The 21,748-nt window shown below is 41.0% G+C and overlaps 1 protein-coding gene across 1 annotated transcript in view; it reads left to right on the top strand.

Annotated features, from left to right (window-relative positions):
• The window catches only part of ZFYVE9 (zinc finger FYVE-type containing 9), a 101,263-nt gene that overhangs the window by 58,282 nt on the left and 21,233 nt on the right, over positions 1-21,748 (top strand). The window contains 5 exon segments of the mRNA XM_038413064.2: positions 10,419-10,595; positions 11,434-11,603; positions 12,242-12,365; positions 14,015-14,137; positions 15,174-15,329. Of these exon segments, the coding sequence (XP_038268992.1) occupies positions 10,419-10,595; positions 11,434-11,603; positions 12,242-12,365; positions 14,015-14,137; positions 15,174-15,329 (750 nt within the window).

Raw genomic sequence — 21,748 nt, 5'->3', positions numbered from 1 at the left:
AGCTTGCTCTGCTTGTTTTCTTAACAAATGGCTGATCTGTTACCCTTTCATACAGGAGACCAAAGGGAAGAAACCCACATTTGTGTCCCTTTCTAGACTACATACTATAGGGAAATCATGAAAGAATCTTAGTCCACAAGAGGATGCTGCTTCGTTTCTTATTAGCTGACCTATTAAATAACATCACTATTGTTAACTCCTTCGTGTCAGAGAAGGAGGCCTGGTCTAAAGGACTGAGTTCAGTAAAAACTCCTCAGGCATAGGCACAGCTAAATAACTCTTGTGTTCTGATCTTGGATCCAGACAAATTACTGGCAGAACGTGAGCTCTGAGGGAGATGCTGGGACCAAAAGGGCTAATGCAATCCTTGGATGTATAAACAGGACTATTGAATAGAAGGGGGGCGGTTTATATTGTCTCTGTATGTGACACTCGTACTACTACAGCTGGAATACTGGGTGGACTCCTCCTGAAGGTCGAAACAGCAGCCTGGATTTCTACATAGACTGCTTCCGCCGACGTGCACGAGCTGAAATTGTGGAAAAGCAGCATCGCTTACCCCATAACCTCAGCCATGCAGAACACAGTGCCATCCACAGCCTCAGAAACAACTCTGACATCATAATCAAAAAGGCTGACAAAGGAGGTGCTGTCGTCATCATGAATAGGTCGGAGTATGAACAAGAGGCTACTAGGCAGCTCTCCAACACCACTTTCTACAAGCCATTACCCTCTGATCCCACTGAGAGTTACCAAAAGAAACTACAGCATTTGCTCAAGAAACTCCCTGAAAAAGCACAAGAACAAATCCGCACAGACACACCCCTGGAGCCCCGACCTGGGGTATTCTATCTGCTACCCAAGATCCATAAACCTGGAAATCCTGGACGCCCCATCATCTCAGGCATTGGCACCCTGACAGCAGGATTGTCTGGCTATGTAGACTCCCTCCTCAGGCCCTTCGTTACCAGCACTCCCAGCTATCTTCGAGACACCACCGATTTCCTGAGGAAACTACAGTCCATTGGTGATCTTCCTAAAAACACCATCCTAGCCACTATGGATGTAGAAGCCCTCTACACCAACATTCCACACAAAGATGGACTACAAGCCGTCAGGAACAGTATCCCCGATACTGTCACGGCTAACCTGGTGGCAGAACTTTGTGACTTTGTCCTGACCCATAACTATTTCACATTTGGTGACAATGTATACCTTCAAATCAGCGGCACTGCGATGGGTACCCGCATGGCCCCACAGTATGCCAACATTTTTATGGCTGACTTAGAACAACGCTTCCTCAGCTCTCGTCCCCTAATGCCCCTACTCTACTTGCGCTACGTTGATGACATCTTCATCATCTGGACCCATGGAAAAGAAGCTCTTGAGGAATTCCACCATGATTTCAACAATTTCCATCCCACCATCAACCTCAGCCTGGACCAGTCCACACAAGAGATCCACTTCCTGGACACTACGGTGCTAATAAGCGATGGTCACATAAACACCACCCTATATCGGAAACCTACTGACCGCTATTCCTACCTACATGCCTCTAGCTTTCATCCAGATCATACCACTCGATCCATTGTCTACAGCCAAGCGCTACGATATAACCGCATTTGCTCCAACCCCTCAGACAGAGACAAACACCTACAAGATCTCTATCATGCATTCCTACAACTACAATACCCACCTGCTGAAGTGAAGAAACAGATTGACAGAGTCAGAAGAGTACCCAGAAGTCACCTACTACAGGACAGGCCCAACAAAGAAAACAACAGAACGCCACTAGCCATCACCTTCAGCCCCCAACTAAAACCTCTCCAACGCATCATCAAGGATCTACAACCTATCCTGAAGGACGAGCCATCGCTCTCTCAGATCTTGGGAGACAGACCAGTCCTTGCTTACAGACAGCCCCCCAATCTGAAGCAAATACTCACCAGCAACACACACACCACAACAGAACCACTAACCCAGGAACCTATCCTTGCAACAAAGCCCGTTGCCAACTCTGTCCACATATCTATTCAGGGGATACCATCATAGGGCCTAATCACATCAGCCACACTATCAGAGGCTCGTTCACCTGCGCATCTACCAATGTGATATATGCCATCATGTGCCAGCAATGCCCCTCTGCCATGTACATTGGCCAAACTGGACAGTCTCTACGTAAAAGAATGAATGGACACAAATCAGACGTCAAGAATTATAACATTCAAAAACCAGTTGGAGAACACTTCAATCTCTCTGGTCACTCGATCACAGACCTAAGAGTGGCTATACTTCAACAAAAAAGCTTCAAAAACAGACTCCAACGAGAGACTGCTGAATTGGAATTAATTTGCAAACTGGATACAATTAACTTAGGCTTGAATAGAGACTGGGAATGGATGAGTCATTACACAAAGTAAAACTATTTCCCCATGGTATTTCTCCCTCCCACCCCACCCCCCACTGTTCCTCTGATATTCTTGTTAACTGCTGGAATTAGCCTACCTGCTTGTCACCATGAAAGGTTTTCCTCCTTCCCCACCCCCTGCTGTTGGTGATGGCTTATCTTAAGTGATCACTCTCCTTACAGTGTGTATGATAAACCCATTGTTTCATGTTCTCTGTGTGTGTGTGTGTATATAATCTCTCCTCTGTTTTTTCCACCAAATGCATCCGATGAAGTGAGCTGTAGCTCACGAAAGCTTATGCTCTAATAAATTGTTAGTCTCTAAGGTGCCACAAGTACTCCTTTCTTTTTGCGAATACAGACTAACACGGCTGCTACTCTGAAAGCTGGAATACTGTGTCCATTTCTGGTGTCCACAATTCAAGGAGGATGTTGAAAAATTGAAGAGGGTTCAAAGAAGAGCCATGAAAACAATTAAAGGATTGGAAAATATTCTTTATAGTGAGAGACTCAAGGAACTCAATTAAGTTTATCAAAAAAGAAGGCTAAGGGGTGTGTGACAGGGTTGGGCCGGATAGCTACAGGAGAGTAACAGAAGTCAGATATATTACCCCAGGTTAAGTAGGTCCATTTTCCCTGGGTAAGGTAACAGGGAAGGTTCCAGAACAATCAGGAACCTTCTGGAGACAATTAAGACAGACAGGCTGATTAGAACACCTGAGCCAATCAAGAAGTTGCTAGAATCAATTAAGGCAGGCTAATCAGGGCACATGGGTTTAAAAAGGAGCTTACTTCAGTTTGTGGCACATGTAAGGAGCTGGGAGCAAGAGGCGCTAGGAGCTGAGAGTGAGGATAAAGCAGGTGTTGGGAGGAGGCCATGGGAAGTAGCCCAGGGAGCTGTAGCTGTCACACAGCTGTTCCAAGAGGCACTCTAGAGAGCTGCATTCCACAGAGCCCTGGGCTGGAACCTGGAGTAGAGGGTGGGCCCGGGTTCCCTCCAAACCTCCCAACTCCTGGTCATATACAGGAGGAGTTGACCTGGACTGTGGGTTCACGAAAACGGCCAAACTGAGCGCTGCCGAGAGGCTCCAAGGTGAGCAAATCCGCCAATAAGTGCAAGACCCACCAAGGTAGAGGAGGAACTTTGTCACAGGTGATTTAAGCACAGTCTAAAGATATTCACAAATGTGTACACAAATTGGATAATAGGCTCTTCACTCTAAGAGACGTAAGTGTAACAGGATCCAATGGCTGGAAATTGAAGATAGCCAAATTCAGACTAGAAATAAGATTCAGTTTTTCAACAGTTAGCGTGATTAACCATGGTAAGATGTTCCAATCGATTGTGGTGAATTCTTCATCACGACTCATTTTAGAATCAAGATTGGATGTTTTTCTAAAAGAAATTCCGTAGTTTAAACAGGAATTAATTTAGGGAAGTATTATGTCCTGTGTTATGCAGGAGGACAGACTGGATGATCACAGTGGAGGTACCTTCCGGCTTTATAATCTTTCAATCTCTGAAATTACTTAGGCCAAGTTTTCAGAAGTGCCCACTAATTTTTGTGTTCCCTATTGACACTTCATCTAAGAGCTTGATTTTTCACAGGACCTGAATACACCTGGAGGTCCCATTGACTTCAGCTGGAGTTATGAATGCTGAAGTGTGGCATTCAAAATTTTTGGGCAGATTCCATAGCTGTTAAATGGGAATAATTTTTCTATCTCAAAGTGTTAAAGATTAATTAGTTTCAAAGCAATTTGAAAAATATAAAGTGCTAAATATCAACATCTTCCACTAGAGGCTATAAGCAGCATGATAAGGAATTGTAGTTTACAGTAACTAGGAATTAAAGGTAGGCACAAATATGACATTGGTTTTTGATGAATTATCAGACATGTAGATGAACATAATATATTGGGGATGAGTCAATGTGGCTTTTGTAAAGGGAAATCATGCCTTACAAATGTATTAGAATTCTTTGAGGGGGTCAAAAATTATGTGGACAAAGGTGATCCAGTTGATATAGTGTACATGGATTTTCAGAAAGCCTTTGACAAGGTGCCACACCAAAAGCTCTTAAGCAAAGTAAGCATGGGATAAGAGGGAAGGTCCTCTCATCTATCAGTAACTGGTTAAAAGATAGGAAACAAAGGGTAGGAATAAAGGGTCAGTTTTCACAGTGGAGAAAGGTAAATAACTAGGTTTCCTAAGGATCTGTATTGGGACCAGTGCTGCTTAACATATTAATAAATGAGCTGGAAAAGGTGGGTAAGCGTGAGGCTGCAAAGTTGGCAGACAGTACAAAATTACTCAGGATAGTTAAGTCCAAAGCTGACTATGAAGAGTTAGAATGGGATCTCATAAAACTGTGAGACTGGGCAACAAAATTATAGATGAAATTCAGTGTTGATAAGTGCAAAGTAATGTACATTGGAAAACATAATTTCAACTATACATACAAAATAACAGAGTCTAAATTAGCTGTTACCACTTGTAGCAGGGTGCTCTAAGGCCCTCTTGGCCCCTGCCCCTGCTGTGCTGGCAAAGTCACTCGGAGACCCTGGGGTTCAGTAACCACTGGTGCTGTTTATTAAAGGTTTTGCTTCCACCACGTTTTCACCATACACAGCTTGGGTTCTAGTGTCTGCACCCAGGAGGGAAGAGCTATTGCTGTGCTTCCACTCCCTCGCTCCCATCCTCAGCTTCCTTCCTCCCAGCCTTTTATACATCCCCAGGCTAATTGGACAGGCAGCTGTCTCCCATTCACCAATTAAGTGCAGGTTTTCTCTAGCCAGCTCCAATTTATTTCCATCCAGGAATAGTGAGACAGAGGGCTGAGTCAGCAGTTCTTGCCCAACACCCTGTCACACACGTCCCACCCCTTCTCCAGCCACCAGGTTCGTCCATCCAAGTCGTCTTCGCCCCCCTACTGGGCAGGGCCATATGGGAAATCCTCCCTCGTCTTTCTGGTGACCCACCGGGTCTTCCTTGTGGGGTTCAGCCATCCCCAATCCGCAGAAGCCACATTGTGTGGGGGGTAGATGCTCCCATAGCTCCGCTGCCACCCACAGGTCCTCTCACCATTCACACCCCCAGAGGTGCCCCCATTCCTCTCTCCCTTTGCCTCTGACAGGGGTTTAGGGTTGATCCCAGCTTTCCCCTGGACACCCAAGACTTCAGGTTCCCAAAAACTGTCAAGTGGGGCCTGGGTCTCATCTTCCGGGGGTCCCCTTACAGGGAGTTCTGTTAGGCCCTTCAGCTCCATTAAGGGCCCTGGGGCGGATATCTCCTCTATTCTTCCCTTCTCCTGTCCTTCCTGACTCGGGCTCTATTTTCTAGGGATTTCTGCTTCAGAGATCCCTTCCCTCTTCCTCAAGGAGTCTCCCCATGCCTTTCCTACCATGGGCTTTCTCCCCTCCTTTCTCTCTTAGGCAGGGGTCCCAGTCAATGCCCACCACCACTGGGTACGGCAGGCCCTCTACTATCCCAACCCATTTCCAGCAGAACCTGTCCTGGACCTCAAGGGGCACCTGGGCCATTGAGTACTCTGCCTCATCCCCATGGATGCTCTCCAAATTCACTTTGGCACCGGGAATCATAGAACTGGAAGGAACCTCGAGAGGTCATCCAGTCTAGTCCCCTGCACTCAAGGCAGGACTAAGTATTATCTAGACCATCCATGACAGGTGTTTGTCCAACCTGCTTTTAAAAATCCCCAATAATGGAGATTCCACAACCTTCCTAAGCAAATTATTCCAGTGTTTAACCACTCTGACAGGAAGTTTTTCCTAATGTCCAACCTAAACCTCCCTGGCTGCAATTTAAGCCCATTGCTTCTTGTCCTGTCCTCAGAAGTTGAGAAGAACAATTTTTCTCCCTCCTTCTTGTAACAGCCTTTTATGTACTTGAAAACTGTTATGTCCCCTCTCAGTCTTCTCTTCTCCAGACTAAACAAACCCATTTTTTTCAGTCTTCCCTCACAGGTCATGTTTTCTAGACCTTTAATTATTTTTGTTGCTCTTCTCTGACTTTCTCCAATTTGTCCACATCTTTCCTGAAATGTGGCGCCCAGAACTGGACAGAATACTCCAGTTGAGGCCTAATCAGCATGGAGAAGAGCAGAAGAATTACTTCTCATGTCTTTCTTACGATACTCCTGCTAATACATCCCAGAATGATGTTTGTTTTTTTTGCAACAGCATTACACTGTTGACTCATATTTAGCTTGTGATCTACTATGACCCCCAGATCCCTTTCCGCAGTACTCCTTCCTAGGCAGTGATTTCCCATTTTCTTTGTGTGCAACTGATTGTTCCTTCCTAAGTGGAGTATTTTGCATTTGTCCTTATTCAATTTCATTCTGTTTACTTCAGACCATTTCTCCAGTTTGTCCAGATCATTTTGAATTTTAATCCTATCCTCCAAAGCACTTGCAACCCCTCTCAGCTTGGTATCGTTCACAAGCTTTATAAGTGTACTCTCTATGCCATTATCTAAATCACTGGTGAAAATATTGAACAGAACTGGACCCAGAACCGATCCCTGCGGGACCCCATTCATTATGCCCTTCCAGCATGACTGTGAACCACTGATAACTACTCTCTGGGAACGATTTTCCAACCAGTTATGTACCCACCTTATAGTAGCTCCAACTAGGTTGTATTTCCCTAGTTTGTTTATGAGAAGGTGATGTGAGACAGTATCAAAAGCCTTACTAAAGTCAAGATATACCACATCTAATGCTTCCCCCCATCCCCAAGGCTTGTTACCCTGTCAAAGAAAGTTATCAGGTTGGTTTGACATGATTTGTTCTTGACAAATCCATGCTCATTTATTTATCACCTTATTATCTTCTAGGTGTTTGCAAATTGAGTGCTTAATTATTTGCTCCATTATCTTTCCGGGTACAGAAGTTAAGCTAACTGGTCTGTAATTCACCGGGGTTGTTCTTATTTCCCATTTTATAGATGGGCACTATGTTTGCCCTTTTCTGGTCTTCAGGAATCTCTCCAGACTTTTCAAAGATATCTGAGCCATTAGCAATTATCTCAGAATCGTCCGTTGCGGCTTCACCAGCCCACCCCTCCGCCCCCCCCCCGCTCCCCCCCCTCCTTACAAGAGAGCAGTCCGAGGCCGTATCCACCAGACCCTGCTGGGGTCTTCTCCCCACCCTCACGGGAATGGTGGACAGTTTCCGTCCCTTCCCCTACCCTCCAGAGTTGGTCCATCCACAAAACTCTGCAAAAGCCGCATTCCATATCCAGGCAGGCCCCCCTTTTATGTCCCACATTGCCAGCAAACGAGTGGCCTGGTCCCAGTGGGAGCTCCCCAGTTGTTCTCCTGTTTTTTCTCCAGACTTTTTCCTATCGAGGGTTCCCTGGATTTTCTCCTGGTTTCTTCTTCCTTGTATGGGTGTCCCTCTTTCCTGGAGAAGTCTGCCTCCACATACTCCTGTCAGTTTTACCGCTGCCTCTACCGTACTGAGACAACTTGGTGTTGTCTCACCCATACCCTTTGTTCTTGGGGAGGCCATGTAAAAACTGTTCTAGGATGAGCGCCTCCATGATCACCCCCACTGTCTGGGTGTCAGGTCTTAGACATCGGGTGGCCCAGTCCATTAACTACTGGGTGAATGCCCGGGACTGCAACCCCCCTGTCCACCTTGCCACCCAGAACCTCTAGAGGTACTTCTTGGCGGACAGTCCACCCGATCTAGGACGGCTGCCTTTACTGCGTCGCGGCTCCTGGCCTGTTCCTTGCTCAGGGCCATATAGGACACTTGGGCTTCGCCTGCCAGGTAGGGGGTCAGCCACAGGGCTCAGGTTGTCTTCTCCCATCCTGCCCCACAGGTCATCCAATGAAATCATTAGATAGCAGGTTTAAAACCAACATAAGGAAGTACTTCACATGATGCAGTCAACCTGTGGAATTTGGTGCCAACAGATGTTGTGAAGCCCAAAAGTATAATTGGATTCAAAAAAAGAATTACTGAAGATAATTTCCTGGAGGATAGGTCCATCAATGGCTATTAGCCAAGATGGTCAGGGATGCTGCCCCTGCTTTGGGTGTTCCTAAGCTTCTGACTGCCAGAAGCTGGGACAGGGGATGGATCAGTCGATAATTGTCTGGTTCTGTTCATTTCCTCTGAAGCATTTGGAACTGGCTCCTGTCAAAAGACAGGATAGTGGGCTAGGTGGAGCATTGGTCTGAGCCAGTAGGGCTGGTCTTATGACAAAGGTGCTGAGAATGTTCCAAACAAGAACAATGAAGTATGCATGATTTTGGCTCCATTTGGTTGTGAGTAGGATTTGTTTTTGTTTTGGAGAAGGGAGGAACCTGAAAATATTTTAGTTGAAACCAAATGTTCTTGTAAAGAGATACAACAAAATTGATCATGTTACAATGATTTCCTTTTAAAAGCTTTTCTGTCCTGTTGCCAGCACTGACACACATTAGTGGTACACAATGGTGACACCACTACTTGTTTTATTATAGGGAAAGCATTGCCTGCATAATAGCATGCATCTGCCTCTGGGCCAACTTGTCATCTGTGTTTCTGTCCATCTGCAGTGCTTTGTAATGATGTTTTCCTTTTGCTAGTCAATTGCCTGTCAGTTCATTTGACCAGTTCTAATCTCACCTGATCCACTCAGTTTCCTTGCAGTTCCAGATTTTTGTAATTCAGAGCAGTGAGTTAATCATTCTTTGCACTTGTATGGATTATACTTTAGATGTAGTTATTTCACTTGGTTGCTGAATTGGATTTTCATTTCATTATTTTTTGTTTGATAGTGCTTATCCATAGACAGAGTATGTGCTTAATTACAGTTCTGGATGCCATCTTTGTCTGAGAAGGTGTTTCTAGTTGATAGCTATTTCTGAACTGACACAGGCTATCATGAAGTGAAGGAGAGAAGATTGAAACAAAACTGCTCTGGGTATCCCAAGAAGGGGATCCTAAGGATATCTGTTTCCTTTGTTTAAGTCTCCCTCCTGTATGTCCAGCCTCTATATTGACACTAAATTGCTTTTTCAAAATAATTGAATCTGCCCTACCTTTCTCATCAAATTGAAATGTCTTAAAGGGCTCAAAATCCTTTCACTGGCTCTGCATTGTGTTTGTAAGTTGATGCAAGAAAGAGCTATTTTTCTTTGATGTCCTATTTGCTTTTCTTTGGTTAAAGATGTTCATATTATTTATTGAAGATGCAGTGTGCTCTTCTGCATGTGTGAATCACATGATTATCTTGTACACCTGCACATCTTTTTATGTGCTTTTGACAATATAGACAACCCAATAAATAGCTCAGTTGAGATCTAGTTCTGCAGTGTTCTCTGACTAAAAGAGAAGAGCTTGTTCTCTGACTAACGTTGACTTAAAAGTTGTGGGTGTTGTATTTAAACTAAAAATCGTGTGGGGTTTTTTGGGTTGAGTTAAAGTTCAGGCCATGTCTTCAAAAATTCACAGCACACAAACTTCTTCATAGTTTGAAAATAAGGTGTTAATGTACATTGGTTTATTCTGGATATAAAAAAATACAATGTAGTATACTCATTTGCAAAAGTAAATCTGTTGCCTTGGTGTTGTGTAATCTAGATTGTAAAATCTTCGGGGTAAAGGGTGAGGCTTTTGTCTGTCTGTAGAGCACCGTGTGACTGTATGATATTGTATACATAAAAATTGATTTTTTAGATCCTCTAAGGAGACAACAAAATGACGGACAAGGATCTAAGTGCCACTAAACCAAAATATAGCTAACAATTTTGGAATACACTACTATGTGAGCTGAGGTTGTTATCACAAAACACCAATACTCTTTCTTCAATTTTGTTCTTTAATCACAATCTCACGTATAAGTCTTTTTTCTGTTTTTAATCAAAGTAAGACGAGATTGGCCAGGGTAGGTGGAAAAGCCCAGAGCTATTGTAGCTGTGAATTTAACCATCATCATGGAATGTTGTGTACTTAGATGTACATTCACGTTTCTTGTTTTCTGTTTGCTTTAGCTCAAGCCTGGGAGAACATGATGAGTGCCTCAAGCCAGAGTCCTAACCCTAACAATCCTGCTGAATACTGTTCTACTATCCCTCCCTTGCAGCAAGCTCAGGCCTCAGGAGCCCTGAGCTCTCCACCTCCCACTGTGATGGTACCTGTGGGAGTTTTAAAGCACCCTGGAGCAGAAAGTAAGAAAACTCTTACATTCTTTCTTCTAAACAGGCTTTGATTAAATGTTAATGTGAATCTCTGGTAACACACCCCTTTCAAACCTTGCAGCTAAGGACACTTGTCATGTTGTGGGTAGGATCAAAGGAAAGGAAAAATGCAGACAGGAAATATATGTACAAATGTAATTTCCAAACACATGGAGATGATTGTTCCTAATCATGCTGGCAGATATTTCTCTAAAGTACTCAGTGTGTAGGAATTATATCAGAGAGCCCTATATATGCAATAAAGTTTTTTTTTTTCTTGTACTGATTAAGTAGATACGTCTTATTTTCTTAGTCTAGGGAATCTTGTACAGATACCATCTTACCACTTGTTCCTCCCATCTCTACTGGGTAATATAGTACTATCACCCACTGACCCTGGTGCCCTTCTGCCACTGTTTGAATTTGTATTCAATATTTGCCTAATTCTGTTAATATGGAAAAAGAAAAGGAGTACTTGTGGCACCTTAGAGACTAACAAATTTATTAGAGCATAAGCTTTCGTGAGCTACAGCTCACTTCATCGGATGCATTTGGTTTTTTCCACCAAATGCATCCGATGAAGTGAGCTGTAGCTCACGAAAGCTTATGCTCTAATAAATTTGTTCGTCTCTAAGGTGCCACAAGTACTCCTTTTCTTTTTGCGAATACAGACTAACACGGCTGCTACTCTGAAATCTGTTAATATGGATTTGTCATACCCCTGCTATCATTGCTACTTTTTACATTCGAACTAAACACCTTAACTTTTCTTGAGCGAAGCTGCCGGTTCATGTTGCTGCAAGATTTTGAACTTTGTTTTTCTCTCTAGTGGCTCAACCCAGAGAACAAAGACGTGTTTGGTTTGCTGATGGGATATTACCTAATGGAGAAGTTGCTGATGCAGCAAAATTGACAGTGGCTGGGACAACTCCTGTAGGCACCCTAGCAGTGTCACATGATCCAGCCAAGCCTGTGACCAACAGCCCTCTATCAGCAGAGGTGAGGAAACATTGTGCTGTTTGTTGTTTAGAACAGCATGGTCACGTTGTCCTCGATGGTACATTCAGTTCTATGGCAATTTAAGTGAGACTGATATGTGAAGTCTGTTGATTTAAGATTCTCTTTTAGTAATATGTATGGCTTATGTCCAGGCTGATTTTGAGGTTTGCAGAGTCCTGAGGCTGGCTATATATTTTGGAATGAGCCATTGAATTGCATATGCCATTATGCAGTAGCATTTTAGAGCTCTAATCCAGTATCAGGCCACTACTATTCAAGGAGTTTTCCAAGCTTTGGGTATATGGCCTGTTTGTATGCATAAAGGGCAGGGCTTAAATTCAGCTGGAGCTGTCCAGAATGGCGCTCCGGTAAATATTTTCAAACCCGTGAGCAGAAGCTTGGTGTAACCGTAGCTGCTTTGTTTCTGTTTTGATTGTACACGTGTTTATAGAGAGAGGAGGTGCTGGTCTTTCTTAGTCTGTGTCAATGTCATGTACCAAGGGTTAACTTGTTTCCACTCTATAGAATTATCGGAGGTATATCTCTTTCACCTACATCTAGCAATCTAAGGGTGAAGTCTACCCAGCTCTTGCTTTTTTTAGAAAATGTTATCCTTTCTTATTGTTTCCTTTTTGTAGACTGATAACACTTCTGGATTCTCGGGAAGTATAACTCAGGTTGGCAGTCCAGTTGGCAGTGCGATGAACCTGATCCCTGAAGATGGTCTTCCTCCAATTCTGATCTCCACTGGAGTAAAAGGAGGTGAGAGCAGTAGGGGTAAATGGACAGCTATTTGTGGCATTTACTGGTGGCAGTTTAACAATTCAGGCTGCCACATATAGATAGAAAGTTGAATCCTGGATATAGCGTAAAGATATTAACGATGAATACTAATGTGTAGTTAACTGGCTTGGCAGTAGATAGTGCTTACAAGCACTGTAGAAAACATCATTCAGACAGTGAAATTACTATTAAAAGTAAAATACAAAGCAAAAAAGAAAATAAAATTGAGCCCAGAAGTATGTGCTAATTTCCTCATTAATCAGGCTATGGGGAACATTCAGCACAGAGATACATTTTAATTAGTCATAAATATTCATGTTTCCACTCTGTGAAATTTTCTTGGAACTTCTGTTGGTTGAAGGTATCCGAAAATACATAATTCAATGACATCATAAATACCATTGGTTGTGATGAGACTTCTCATACTTGTGAGTATCTTAAGTGAACCAGGAAGTTCTTAGGAGAGCATTAACATGTATTAGTGGCCTTAACTCAATTTTCACTTTTTAGTAGTTCCCCTTTAAAATTTGTGGTTCAGCATATTTCTAATTAGAAGGTAAGTAACTTTATATAGGATATTGTTAAAAAATAAGCATACTTTCATTTTCAAAACCATGCCCCATCCTGTATTAGCTATTCATGAAGCTGCCTAATTATTGAACCTCTGTAACAGAGAGAAACTAGTAACCTAACTTTACTTAATTAAATTGCAATATACTTTTCAGCACGCAAGCCAAATCTCACAAGCCCAGCAATTTTACATGGATATCTTCAGTAAATCATACTTTGTGTGTGCTTGAATTAATTCAAATGTCATTGTACCTGGTTTGACTTACAACATTTTAACTACCAAGCTGACATTTAAATCACATTTACAAATATTTAAAATATACTTTTCACATTAGTAAGGTGAACTTTCTCTCTAGATGTTTATAGGTGGCAGGATAACAACACCCTTCCAAATTTACCTTATTTCTTTATAATGCCAGATTGCTGATACATTGGCAGGAGCACAGATTACTTCACCAGTTTGGGTCTTTATATTTAAACACTCCATTCATATGGATCTAATCAAAGAAAGTGTCTATAGTTTGAGTATTTTACTGAATACATTTGAGACGCAGGATTTGAACCTTCTGTCCAGTTTCTTGTATGTTTTTGTGAAATGTGGTTTCACATGATGCGCCCTCCTATGCTGTTGTACTGTAGGCTGTTGCACTTAGATTGTAAGTTCCGTGACTGAAACTCCTAGGTGCTACCACAATATAAATACTAAGTGTTAACTTTTTTTAAGCATTTTACATTGTAGTCTACACTAACACTTGTTTCTAAAAGGAAGTCAAAGGTTTGATTTTTCAAGTTGTTACTGCTATTGATACAAATTAGTTGATAAAAATTAAGGCTGGAATTTTCAAAGGGGCCTGTGGGAGTCAGGTGCCCAAATCATTGAAATTTGAAAATCCCTGCCCAACAAGTATCGGAACAAAATACATTTTTAAATGTCAGGTAATATGTAAGTGAATCACAGTGTATATATTAGAGTGATGTCATTGCTTAGCTGATTACATTGCTGGATAGATTACTGTCCAAATAAGCAAATGACTTCATGATGCGTTTCTTTCTTATAGACTACGCTGTAGAAGAAAGACCATCTCAGATCTCTGTGATGCAGCAGCTGGAAGATGGCAGCCCCGACCCTCTTGTGTTTGTTTTAAATGCAAATTTGCTGTCCATGGTTAAAATTGTGAATTGTAAGTTATTTTTTATTTAATAAGAGGGGGGGCAAAAGGATTGTATACATACTCCTGATTGAAAACACAGCATTTGATATTTACTACCCACAATCTGTGAATTGCTGCATGGAAGTAAAATGTACTATATTTTTATTCCTATTAAATTATAAAACATACCTATCCCATGCTCTAGGTTGGATTAGTCCAGTTTGTATTTTTGTATAAAATTATCTGTACATGCACCTGGAGCATCCTACATACCCATCCAACCCAACAGGGCTCACTTTTATTCACCAATCCTCCCCTAATTGTTAATCCACTTGAACCTTTCTCAAATCCCGGGAAAATAGATAAATCTTTCAGTGATGCTCTGAAAACCAGCAGGACTGTGGCTCTGTCAGACCAAGGGGTGAAGAGAGATCCCCGGTCAGACAGCCCTCGCTGAAAACCACCTGGCTTCTCAGATCATCTTGTCTATATTATGGAAGGGGTACGAGTGGGGAGGCTTTTTGTTTAAGTGCCTCAGTTGGTCTCCACTTTTATTTCAAAATAAAAAGTAGGACACTTTTGTAGCAACACATTTTTAGGGTCTCAGAATGCTCATACAAAAGATAAAAAATGCACTTTTAAAAATGTGTGCTGGTTTTGCTATTCTCTGCATCTGACTCAACAGCAACATGTTGATATTTCTTGGAACATGTCCTACATCCCCCATTCCCAAACCTCAAAGCAGTGTAATGGCCCAGTGGACTATGCTATGCACCATCCGATTAGCCATCCCCCTGATTCCTCTACCCTCAATCCACATTCCACCCCTATTTTGGAATGCAGACACCCATTGTGATGATCTGCTCTTATTGTGTGCAGGCATGTTTGTGTGCAAGATTTGGGTCCTAGAGCCTTAGGTATCTTAGTAGCAAGTGCCAGAGTTATGCAATGTTAGAGTAATTGATTTTTTTAAAATATGCTGTCTTCCTATAGTGAAGTTTGGGCATGGCAACAGATGTTGAGTGGAAATCTTTTTCCAGCCTGAGTAATGTTTTCCTCTCTGCAGATGTGAACAGAAAGTGCTGGTGTTTCACTACAAAGGGAATGCATGCAGTGGGACAGTCGGAGATAGTGATTCTCCTGCAGTGTTTACCTGATGAGAAGTGTTTGCCGAAGGATATCTTTAATCATTTTGTACAACTTTATCGGGACGCCTTGGCAGGTGAGAATGATTTCTATTTGAAATATGTAGTAGGTGACTTCAGTAAATAAAATTAATGGACTAGAGAATTGCTTTGATAAAATTGAGAATTTATTTTTATTTAAAAGTAGAAAACTTAGTGATCAAAGTTGGTAGTGGTCTGAGTTCACTTCAGTTATTAGTATTCAGTATTAGTATGATATTCACTAAGGTAAATGGGAGAGCAGTAAATAAAACAATATATCTAAGCTCTAATTGGAGAAGAGGGTAGCATTGCAGTAGCAAAAAATATATTGAGGGGGAAGTGCTTTCCTTCTAAGCCCCTTTTGCCAGCTGTCTGGAATTTTTGGAAAATTGTACTTGGATAGAATTTTTTCTTGCATTTTTCAGCTCAAAGGTGACTTTCTAAGGTAAAATTCTTTTCAGCCCTTACTAAGTTCTGAAATTGTGTAGGGGAGGGCAGGGAACTGCTTCTGGGCCATGCATGCACACATGAGAGGGGGTAAGGTGATTAAAGGCCCATCATATGCTATTACAGCATTAAGGTTTGAGTAGTCTCCATAAAATAGCTCTGCAGTCTGTAAAGAGGGATTCTTCCATGCATTTGTCCAGTGCCTGGTCTGGTATACCAAGTGTTGTTCTCAGAATTTGGGCAAGGGTTACATAAATTTGAAGTTGGTAGCTCTAATTTTTACAGTGCCTAGCACAGTGGGCTCCAGACTAGGGCTCTTGGGCACTGCAGTAATACAAATAATAAATAATATAATAATTTCCCTTTGCAGTCAGAATTTTTTAACACATGGAAATAAAATGCAAGAAATCGTTAATGAAGCATTGTAGTTATGGTAAATGCACTAAAATTATCAATATTATGATTTCCTATAGTAATTGTAAGTTGGCCACATTACAGCATAAAAAATGAGTTCATAAAGTAATGTTATGTATATATGTAAGGCATGGATGAATTACAGTTGCTGTAGGAATCATACCAGAATTTCCTGTCTTTGACAGGTATAAAATCCCAACCATAAAGTTGTATTAACATATTTTTTGTACCTAATTTAGATATTACTGAGCAAACGGGCTGTCACTTTAACAATTGCCAGTCACAAGAATCCAAAAAGTGTTGGTCATAAAGAAAAAAATGATGGTATAAAATATCTAGATACGTTAATTTATTTTGTACTCCAGATTAGTCCTCTAGAGGAGAAATCGTATTGCACACAGGGATTTATATTAAACATTCATATACATGTACAGATCATCTATTGCATGTTCTGTACAAAGTATTGTGAATAATCATCCAACCAAAGCTCTCTTTGAATGATTGATTGAATCCAACTGTTAAGTGAGATCATGAAAAAGAGGGTCTCAAAATATTTGTCTTTTTACAACAAAGGCCAGCTTGTCCAGTGAAGGTGCTTGATACAAAATGTACCATTGTCACATGGCCTCACTGGTTTCAGATATGGTGGAAATAAATAATTTCCAAATCTGACTTAATCAACCACACAGAGTCGTCATTGTCTTCTATGATGGTGTGTATATTGCAGTGCTGTGGTGTACAATTACACTACGGAGATACATAATTTATAACTTCTACATAATAATGTATTCTGAGTCCTATTTTTAGCACTCTGCTGGTAGTAATTTGATGTACTACATCCCAGTGCTAAGAGAGAGGTAGTGCTTGGTGTGTTACAATTTTTAATCAAAAACCAAACTCCCGCACTTAGAGTTCCCAGTTTTTGAAGTAGTTTTGAAAATACATAGTGCTATATTTCAGACTTGTAGTAGAAGCAAATTATATCTTGAGTAGTTGTATGATATAAAAATGATTCTCACTCAGGCTTTCATAAATCATGGCATGCAGGATAAATTCCCACAGCAGCATATTATGCCTTCTTTACATAGCCATCCTTTCCTCTCCCAAAGTCATGTACATTGGAGAGAAATAAAATATGCACACATAAATATAGGGTTCTTGCAGACTTGACTTTTCTCTGGCTGCTTTCCTCTCTCTTCACCAAGAGGAAACAAAAAAGTGAGGTGCCATGAGAATTTCTCGTGTGACTGTAAATTCTTGGGTGTTGTTAACAAGCATGCTGGTTATTACAGACATGTCCAAGGTTCCAATTTTGCCCATTTTATCAGAGGTGCTGCACTCCTCATGTTTATCAGTCTGTGAGAGTGGATTTTTAGTGAATGAGAATTTATTATAGAAATTAGAGACTGCTTGAAAGCCTGCTTAGCAATTTTATTTCTTGATTATAATATATTTATTTGAATTGGTGTTGCAGCCAGGGAACAGAAGTATTTTTTTGTTTTTTGAAGAAAGTTTGCTGCAGAAGATAAATAGGGAGGAGTGTAACCATACTGGTTATCAATAAAGTGTCTTGAACAGCTAGGATACAGAAATTGGTTACTTAATTTTTGAAAATATGTGATAATTATTTTTGCTAGATTTAGGTAGGTAACGAGATGTGCACACACCTCTGGTGAATTTTCAGGAAACAAAATTAAATATATGTGTTTGCTCTTCCATCTCAGTTCTTCACTTTTCAACTCCACCTTCATGGAAGTAAAAATCTTAAGTGTTGTTATATAGGGTAAAGTTGCATAAAACCATATCTAGTGCAGTGTTGATGCTAGTTTGAATTTTCTGCTTTGAAACTGCAATGATTTTCTTCATAAAGCATGTCAATTCACTGTCAAGCTGGGGTCCATTACGTGTATAAAGAGTTTTTAATTGCAAAACTGCAGATATTTTGAAGAAAAGATATGGGGTTTCAGTATGGATTGCATGCGTAGAAAATATATTTTAAAATGCAGGGCTCTTAAACCAAGTGCAATTGCTGTTCCATCCTCTCCTCCCCATCATTTTGTTTCCCCTCTGGCCCCTAAAGGCTTTGTTTGTTGTCAAGCTCCCTGCTGAAGTGTTGCTTTTCTTGTTTTGAAATGGTGGGCTAATGCTTTTCTGTTGTAGTAGTAATCCCATGATGCTGTCTTTGTGTTGGATATAAGCCCAGCAGGAAGATCCAGGAAGTTGAGAAACAAGAACTTTGTCCATGTCCAAGGCTTCTTTGAAGCAGTCAGGCATGCTAATTGAAAGCTGCTTGATACGCTTTAGTACACTAGCTTATCTTTTCATGGAATATAGTAAGTACTTCCATTTTAATATTAACTAATGTAAATCTGGCAACAGGTGATTTAGTTCCACTGCCTAAACACATTATAGGTTTGTGTAAGGTTTTGTTTAATTTTTATTACATTTTTCATTAAACTAGCATGCAGCATTAAGAGGAGCAACATAGAAGCCAAATACAAAGTTCATATAAAAAGATGTACATATAAAACCTGGATAAATGAGAGAGGTTTCATAGATCTTCACTTCCTGAGTGTAATGCACAGAGATGAATGCAAAACATACATTACTTAGGCAAAGAGACAAAACCTTGGGAAGATGGTCATACTATGGCATGGAGAAAAGATGAAAAAATTGTGAATTGGTCACTGAAACCTACTTTTACCAACCTTAACCAAGGACAGTAGTAGGTGGTAAAACATCAGTGCTTCCAGACCACATGACTACTTCATCCTGAATTAGTTGCTGTTGTCCCATGTGATTAGCCTATGTATATCTCAGTAAAAGGCTGCCAGGCACAGAAAAAATCTAGTGTGTTCAGCTTTATATTTGTTTTCTCAAACTTGACATCTTCTAAAGCATGTTGCACCAAAGTGTTAGACATATGGTTCTCCTGTGTATGTATTTGGCCCTCACTGCCATGCTCTCTGGTTTGTGTCTCACTTTTCCAAGAATAGTGTATGAAATTTTTTGTAGAAATTCAACTGGCCTGGTTTCCCACAAGTATTATTGATTCAGTTCTATTGCTGCAGGATTAGGTTGCACAAATTTCCACCTTTACGGAATGGCATTTAATCTTAGGCAGTCCTTGATCATGATTACTGTTCATGATGAAATGAGGGATGAGTGTGCAACGGAGGCAGCTCCCACTCCACTTAATTGCATATTAACATATTAAGAAATGATGCTGGGACCAATTCTCTGACATGGAATTCATCAAATTATATGTATCAAAGGGGTAGCCATGTTAGGCTGTATCCACAAAAACAACGAGGAGTCCGGTGGCACCTTAAAGACTAACAGATTTATTTGGACATAAGCTTTTGTGGGTAAAAAACGCCACTTCTTCTTACCCATGAAAGCTTATGCCCAAATAAATCTGTTAGTCTTTAAAGTGCCACCGGACTCCTCATCAAATGATATGGAAAACATCAAGAATTTTAATAAGCTCCATCCATACGATTTAACTGAGCACTGAGCAGGGACGTCTTATTTTGTATGTTATAAGGACAAGGGTACATGAGAATATACTGGCACCTAAAAATCTGTTTGTAAATAACAAGATAGAGAACTCGAGTTAGAAGCCAGTCTGTCCTCAGTTAAAATATGGAAATAGCTGAAACTGGAAAGTTGTTTAAAGCAAGGAATGAAGAAACCTGTTGGTCCTTTTTCTCCCCTTTCCTGGTATGAACTAATTTAACTGATGAAGTCAAAAAGTATTGTCTAATAAATATACAAAATTTGTTGCTCATTAAGCGAAGAAGTCCCAGTGAAGAACTAAAGACAGTCAGGGAATAGGCCTTCAGGAGGAAAGTGACATCAATGGACTGGCGTGTGATGATTTTTTAAAAAAAAGAAATCTATAGAGCTGCTTGGGATTTAAGGTCAAGGGTAATCCAGTGTAACAGAGTACTTAGTTGGTATTGAACTTCTGCAAAGCTGCTTTAGATAGATACATCATGCACACCTATGGCAATGTATAAATAAGATTAATCTTATTACATCACATGTATGTGGCAGCTACTAGCAAAGGCACCTTTCTCTGTATTTTGGAACTACTCTAGGTTTCTTTCTTTTTACAAGGAAGTTATAACATAGTCTACATTAAATTATATGCTTTTGAGAAGGATAGCGTAGCTGAGGTTCCTTTATTTAGAATTGCATTTTGGCTAGAAGCTTCTGAAATAACTAAGTGTTGTGTGCAGAGGAAAAAATAGGATCTGGCTGTGGTTTATGGTAGCAGGGTATTGGATGATTGAGTTGCAGTTTCCACTCTTGCTGGGTTTATAACCTGACTTTCAATTTGGGTTGGGATGAAAATTGTCCTGTAGGCAGCCAAAGTATGCATCCCTCGAGCTGTCGCCTTCAGAAGGCTGGTGCCTTTCACTTCTGGTTCAATACTTGACTTCAGTCACAAATGGAAATGTTTGGTCTCTTCATCATCTCTGTTTGACAGTAGTCCATGTCACAGAACTGTAGAATAGTATATAGCTTTATTTTCCTATTGTCTTTTGGTACAAACAATACACAAGAGAGATGTATAGAATTAAATAGTTACTTAAAATAATTCAGACTCATATTTTAAGGCTAGAAGATACTATTATGATGATGTAATCTGACTGAAGAACTTCACCCACAATTTTTGCATTGGGCTCATATTTGAATAACAGTAGAGGAGAAAAGATAGGCAAGGAAGGAGAGATGTTTTCTGTGATTTGGAAATGGGCAGAGAGCCAAGACAGATACTAGAAAACTGTTTCAGAGGAAAGAATAAGCTCTTTCATGGGCATTTTTTTTCATAATTTTCATTCACTATTTAAACTTGGCACCTAAATGCATGATTGGTGCCTAGAGCCCCCATCTGCTGCTTCCTTTGTTCCTTCTGGTGCAGTGAATCAACAGACAGAGAGAGGAGAGGGAGGGCCTGGGGTCCATTGGAGTGTCTGCCCCTTCTATTTATAGTCCTATCCTCTAAGAGGCATTTCCAGCAGGGAGCATGGCGCCTGGGAGACTTTGTGGACAGGAACCCCATGCTGCTGCTTTGCTAAACATGTAGATTTTCTACCCATGCCCCTTTTCCTGCCAGTTAATAGCCACTTAGCAGGTAATGGCCCATTGACCTTGTTTACACCTGGCTGAGGTATAAACCTGCGCCTTTGTCTCTGAAGAACTGGTTTGGCCACTCCCCAGACTTGGAAGATGTTTATGGCCTTGTCTACACTAGTGGGGTAAATCAAACTAAGTTACGCTACTCCAGCGATGTGAATAACATAACTGGAGTCAACGTAGCTTAGGGCGACATACTGTGGTGTCTTCACTGCACTGCGTCAACAGGAGATGGTCTCCCGTCAACTTACCTTACTCATCTTGGGGAGCTGGAGTACTGGAGTCGACTGGGAAGTGCTCTGCCAGCACTTTAAGTGAAGATTTAGGGGTCTTTACTAGACCTGCTAAATTGACACCCACTGCATTGATTGCAGCAGTGTCTCCCTGGTAGTGAAGACAAACCCTTAGTAACACCATACAGTGGAATCGTATAAGTTTACATACATTGTTGCTACACATATTTTACCAG

The sequence above is a fragment of the Dermochelys coriacea genome, chromosome 8, assembly GCF_009764565.3.
Source record: "Dermochelys coriacea isolate rDerCor1 chromosome 8, rDerCor1.pri.v4, whole genome shotgun sequence".
NCBI classification, from domain to species: Eukaryota; Metazoa; Chordata; order Testudines; family Dermochelyidae; genus Dermochelys; species Dermochelys coriacea.
This window is presented reverse-complemented; position numbering and strand designations above follow the sequence as displayed.